General features: G+C 43.1%; 1 protein-coding gene across 2 annotated transcripts; it reads right to left on the bottom strand.

Moving 5' to 3' along the window:
* Window positions 1–4,276: 4,276 nt before the first annotated feature.
* LOC112139505 (immunoglobulin kappa light chain-like) lies at window positions 4,277–5,749 on the bottom strand. 2 transcript variants are annotated; one of them, XM_024262322.2, is made up of 5 exons: window positions 5,686–5,749; window positions 4,884–5,579; window positions 4,694–4,807; window positions 4,574–4,611; window positions 4,277–4,495 (listed from the first exon to the last, which is right to left on the bottom strand). In XM_024262322.2, exons 1-5 carry the CDS (start codon window positions 5,738–5,740, stop codon window positions 4,367–4,369), a joined length of 1,032 nt encoding a protein of 343 aa, XP_024118090.1. In that variant the 5' UTR covers window positions 5,741–5,749; the 3' UTR covers window positions 4,277–4,366. The 2 variants fall into 2 exon arrangements, with proteins under 2 accessions (XP_024118090.1, XP_036066649.1); XM_036210756.1 differs by having other exon boundaries at window positions 4,277–4,611.
* Window positions 5,750–6,077: the final 328 nt, after the last annotated feature.

Below are 6,077 nucleotides of genomic sequence, written 5' to 3'. Positions count from 1 at the left end.
GGCTTACTCCCACCGTCCAAAAACATGCTTCATAGGTTAATTGGTGACTCTAAATTGCCCCTAGGTGTGAATGTGAGAGTGGATGTGTATGTGCTTGTATACAAGAAGAGCTCCAAAAGGGCTTCATCGGGCTCTCCACGTCACCCGCCTCGGCCGGGTTCTTCTTTGTAAAGAAAAAAGATGGCGGACTGCGTCCATGCATTGATTTCCGTAGCCTGAATGAAATTACAGTCAAGTACCGTTATCCCCTTCCTTTGGTTCCACCAGCCTTAGAACAGCTACGAAAGGCGTGTTACTTCATTAAATTAGATCTACGAAGTGCCTACAACTTAATACGCATCCGCAAAGGGGATGAATGGAAAACAGCATTTTCAACTACAACAGGACATTACGAGTACCTTGTCATGCCTTTGGTCTCTGTAACACCCCCTCCGTGATCCAGACTTTTGTGAATGATGTGTTTAATGACATGCTCCACAAACATGTCATCGTTTACATCGACGACATTTTAATTTACTCAAACACTTTAAAGGAGCACGTCTCACACGTTCGTCAAGTCCTCCAACATCTCATTGACAATAAACTGTACGTTAAATTAGAGAAGTGTGAATTCCACAAAACATCGGTGTCCTTTTTAGGTTATGTAATCAGTGCCCAGGGAGTGGCCATGGATCAGGGCAAGGTGGACGCAGTACTTCAGTGGCCTCAACCCGCTTCAGTGAAGGAGCTCCAACGCTTTTTGGGGTTTGCCAACTTTTACAGGCGGTTCATCCGCGGTTTCAGCTCCGTGGCGGCTCCTCTCACCTCACTGTTGAAGGGCTCTCCCAAAAAGCTGAAGTGGACACCTGCAGCCACAGAGGCCTTCAAAACCCTGCAACAACGCTTCTCCCAGGCGTCTATCCTCCATCATCCTGACCCTTCACTTCCATTTGTGGTTAAGGTCATCATAAACTGCTGGCCATGAGAGATGCCTTTTCGGAATGGAGACATTTGTTTGGGGGGGGCCTCTCACACATTCACAGTCCTGACAGACCACAAAAATCTGGAGTACATCAAATCCGCTAAAAGGTTGGATGCGCGTCAAGCCCGGTGGTCTCTGTTCTTTTCCCGATTCAACTTTCAGATCACTTACCGACCCGGCTTCAACAATGGAAAGGCTGACGCCCTCTCTCGTCTGCATGAGCCTTCAGTGGAGGAACCTCAGGTGCCTGAAAACGTTATTCCTGACTCTATTATTCTAGCTCCCATTCAATGGGACATCATAACTAAATTGGCTGAGCTGAACAATGCCAGTGTGCCCCCACCATCCTGTCCAGCTGATCGAACTTATGATCCAGCCTCTAACAAAGACCGTGTGCTCCATCTAGTACATGACACACCCGCCACAGGACACCTCGGTATGAGTGCCACACAGACTCCCATGCAGAATTAATTTTAGTGGCCCACAATGCAGGCTGATGTGGCCCAGTTTGTGACCCACTGCTCTTCCTGTCAAATGGCTAAAACTCCACGTCAATTACCTGCTGGACGTCTACAACCACTGCCCATTCCACAACGCCCTTGGTCGCACGTCGCTGTTGACTTTATCACTGATCTGCCACGATCTCAAGGCCACACTGTCATATTATCTGTTATAGACCGTTTCTCCAAAGCATGTCGTCTTATCCCATTGCCCAAGCTGCCCACTGCAATGGAGACCGCAGAGCAGTTGCTGACTCATGTATTCCGCCACTACGGACTACCTGACGACATCGTGTCAGACCGTGGACCCCAATTCACCTCGCGGGTCTGGAGAGAGATGTGCAAAGGCTTGGACATTAACGTGAGTCTCTCTTCTGGTTATCACCCACAGTCTAACGGTTAGGTTAAACGTCTTAATCAGGAGGTGACACGATTTCTGAGGACTTATTGTAGCACTCATCAAGCAGATTGGAGTCGATACTTGATCTGGGCTGAGTATGCACAAAATTCTTTAAAGAAAACAGCCACGGGCTTGTCACCCTTCCAGTGTGTTTTGGGATTACAACCCCCGTGCTCCCCATGGTCCGGAGAACCTTCAGATTTGCCCGCTGTCAACGACTGGTTTCACCGCTGTGCGGACACATGGGAGTCTGCACATGTCCAGCAGGGACATGCCGTCCGTCGATATCAGAACCAAGCAGACCGACGCCATAGAGTGGGGTCCAGGCTAGAGCCTGGTCAGTGGGTTTTGGTTATCCACCCGAGATCTGCGACTGCGGTTGCCCTGTAAGAAACTCAGCCCTAGGTTTGTGGGTCCGTTCAAGATCATATGTCAGATCACATCTGTGTCATTTCGCCTTCAGTTGCCTGCTACTTACCGTATTTCACCTACCTTCCATGTCTCCTTATTGAAGCCTGCTGCAGCACCCCGTGACGGGGGTACCCCACGAGACACCCCGACTGATGAGTCTTCCCCTCTGTTGGTGGATGGTGAAGAGGCCTATCCAGTACATGAACTCCTTGATTCCCGACGCCGTGGTGGCCGTCTAAAATATCTGGTCGACTGGGAGGGGCACGGACCCGAGGAACGCTCCTGGGTCTCTGGAGACGACATCCTTGACCCCTCCCTGACTGCTTACTTTCACCATGCCCATCCAGACAGGCCCACTCCTCGTCCTCTCGGAGTCGGCCCCGGCGTCGTGCAGCCTCTCGCTTCCGGAGCCGCTCGCGGGGGGGGGCTCTGTCAGGACTCAGGCTGTCATGATTTCTTCCGACCACCAGAGAGAGCTCTCGTCAGAATACTAGCTCCTCCTCCCATCATGCACCAGTCTCCAGTTCCGGTTGCCTCAGCTGTTTCTCATCACGTCGTCTCCCGGACTGTTCCTTGCATAGTCTTGTATTGTTGTTTCGTCACGTACAGTCTAAGTGTTCCTTCGTTTTGCCTACTTGTGTTTGATCTTTTCCTGTCTACTCGCTCTCCTGCCTGCCTCCTACCTCGATCCATGCCTGGACTCTGACCTTCCCCTATGTCTTGCCCTTGTTTATTAAATCAGTTGCATATGGATCCACACGCCTCTGCCTTGTCCTTACAACCTGGAGTCAGTGTGTGTATTTCAGAGCAAAGCAACACAGCGAAATGCATTTGTTTTGTGTGTGTTTTAGGGCACAACAGAATGTTTTTGTGTTAAAATAAATAATAACTTTGCATTTTAGATTATGACACCCATATATTTTTTGAGCAGTTGAGCTTTGTTACAAAATGCTTCAATTTTAAGTCATTTAAAATGTCTGTCTGCCTTCCTGTATTAAAGATTTAATAATAAACTTTATCTTTTATACTGCATTAACTAAACTTTTCAGGAAGACTGCATACACCGTTCATGTTTGCACATTTTTCACCCACAGACATCCTGTATTCACTTGTAAGCAAAGTGTTGACTAAGCAACTTCAAGTTTAACATTTCTCCATTATCAGCTCTTCTCATGTTTGTCTTCAACCTACTTTCCATGTCACAACCACAACCCATTTTCCATCTGATTTGAACCTCAAAATAAACAGAAAAAATAGAAGACTGTGTTCAAATTGCTTAAGTTGAAAGGAATGCCTTTAAAAATGAGCAGCCTATTTTCTGAAAAGAAAATGGTTCCCGAGCGCGGCTGTGTCTGCAGCTCACCGCTCCCCCAGGGGATGGGTCAAATGCGGAGAACAAATTTCACACACCTAGGTGCGTGACAAATAGTGGGACTTTAACTTTAACTTTAACTTTAACTTTAACTTTAACTTTTAACTTTAACTTTTTTAACTTTAACTTTAAATACACAGCCAGAGGAGATATTCCTTAATTAGAAAGATTTTTTGATATTCTTGTTGGCTTCTTAGTAGAAATTAGATTTACAGAAGAACCATAATCTTCTGAGTAATACCTTTATTCGGCATACCTTAACATTTTATAGGAGGAATTGAAGTGAATTTTATTTGTTTTAAGATATCATTTTAAATGCATTTTGTCCTTTCATTTGATGGTAAACTTGCTTAATTAGTATTTCCTATTTTGTTCAGGTTTCAAAGATCAGACATGAATTTATTATTTATTGTCAGGAAAATACTATAACTAAAAACAAACAAAACATTATAAAGCAAGTTTTAATAAATTAACACAGAGTATAATTGTGTTCAGAATTTAATTTCTTACAATAAAACTTTCATTATTCACTTCTTTTAAAAAAACAAACAAACATGAAAATCTGAATGATCCTGAATCTCTAATGTTCATGACAGAAAACGGTAAAACACTTCAAATATACACAAGTTTGGGAGGGCAATTCAAACAAAAGTATGTATGATCAAAAAAAAAGTTAAAAGTTTTGGAGAAAATAACTTCAGCTGATTTAATGAGAACCAGGTTCAGTTCTGTTGTCTTACAGTTGTATAAACACAGTCTGTGTTCAAGTCGTTCTTCTGTCTTCTGGATCTGTTGGACCTCTTGACATTAACGGCAGAATAATGGAGGTTTTCTGAGTCTTTGTTCTTGTTCTGCAAATAAAAAAACAAAAATTTTACTTCCACCTGCAAGACAACATAACTTCTTCTAATATTAAGATAAAATCTAACCTTAATGTGTGAGGTACAGGAAGTTGCTGAGCTTCCATCTGGTTTCAAATGACAAAATGTTTGTTTTTCACAGTATATGCAGAGAATTGTGTGATACACTGAGATTAATAGCTTTTGTACCTTTAGACTGGCAACACATCTGTTTCTTAATCTTGTAAACCAAAAAAAAAGCAAGGACGCTCATGATGGTCAGAGATCCAGCTAAGAAAAAGACCAACCAAGAGATTGGCTGACCTGCAGAGAGCCAGACAAACACATTTCTGATTTAAAATATTGTTTTTTACAGTCCACAAAAATCACTGTAACTCACCTGTGAGGTCCAGTTTGGTTCCGTTTCCAAACAGTATGTGTCCACATGAGGCGACAGCACAGTAGTAGATCCCAGAATGAGACTCAGTTATGTTCTTCAAGGGCAGCTCATAGACACAACTGTGTGTTTGTGTGTTCTTCTTTCTCTCACACTGATCATTCCTGCCTCTATGAGTGTAAATGAGTCCTGGATGAGAGTCTTCAGAGTCTTTGAACCAGTAAACTCTGTGTTCTCCATCACAGCTCCCAGTGTGTACTGTACAGTTCAGAGTCACAGAGTCTCCTGGATGGATGTTCTCAAAGGACGACTGATCCACTGAAGTCTGGATGTAAGAAGAAGAGTTCTTCACATGGACACTATAGCCCTCTAAAAATGTGAATGTGTAAGAAAAAGAGCTGATGCAGTAGTAAGTAGCAGAGTCTGACATTTCCACATTTGAGATCTTCAAGTGATTTCTGTCTGTGTCTGTCTCCAATTTAAACCGTGGATCGTTCTTGAAAGGATCCACAAAAGATCCATTTTTCTCCAAATTTAAAAACTTAGACATGAGTTGTGGTTTCTGTCCCAAAGGTTGTTTATACCAGAAGAAGAAATCTGCCAGAGTCCCTTGATATAAACATTTCAAAGTCACTTCATCTCCAACAAGAACTGATTTAAAATGTAAAGATGCAGACGATTTCTGAGCCCAAGAATAAGCTGAGGAGAGAATGAATAAACACACATTTTCATAGTTAATCTTTGGAGCTTTTGGAGTTCAAGCTAACAAATATGTGTCGAAGTTCTTAAAAAAGATGAAACTCACCCACTGTTCCCAGGAGCAGACATGTCACACAGCCAGCAAACATCAGAGGAGTCATTTTCTTGAACCTGCTGAGGCTCACTGAGACAAAGTAGTTAGTTCTCTACTTTTCAGTGTCAGGACTGGAGGTGATTGGCCAATCAGAAGTGACTGAAAAATCACATGCTCTTTAACATGTTGGAAACGCTTCCTTCCTTACAGTGCAGTACTTACAGGACATTTGCGTGATTTTTACATAGTATATTTTTATACCTACTTGATACTTACATGGTACTTGCTGTGTTTTTATGTATTACTATTTAGGTCATACTTATGCTTTACCTACTGAGTGTTTATAATATACCCACTGGGTTTTTATGCTGTACACACTGAGTTTTTACATAGTACCTACTGGT

The sequence above is a fragment of the Oryzias melastigma genome, unplaced genomic scaffold, assembly GCF_002922805.2.
Source record: "Oryzias melastigma strain HK-1 unplaced genomic scaffold, ASM292280v2 sc00231, whole genome shotgun sequence".
Lineage (NCBI taxonomy): Eukaryota > Metazoa > Chordata > Actinopteri > Beloniformes > Adrianichthyidae > Oryzias > Oryzias melastigma.
The sequence above is the reverse complement of the archived record's forward strand: the minus strand, read 5'-3'. Positions and strand labels throughout refer to the sequence as shown.

Bases quoted from the DNA above. Each gene is read 5' to 3' on its own strand.
- LOC112139505 (XM_036210756.1), bottom strand. From the start codon at position 5,740: ATGACTCCTCTGATGTTTGCTGGCTGTGTGACATGTCTGCTCCTGGGA. The intron at 4,808-4,883 runs GTGAGTTACAGT...GGCTCTCTGCAG, and splicing joins AACCAAACTGGACCTCACAG to GTCAGCCAATCTCTTGGTTG. The intron at 4,612-4,693 runs GTACAAAAGCTA...ATTTGAAACCAG, and splicing joins GATGTGTTGCCAGTCTAAAG to ATGGAAGCTCAGCAACTTCC.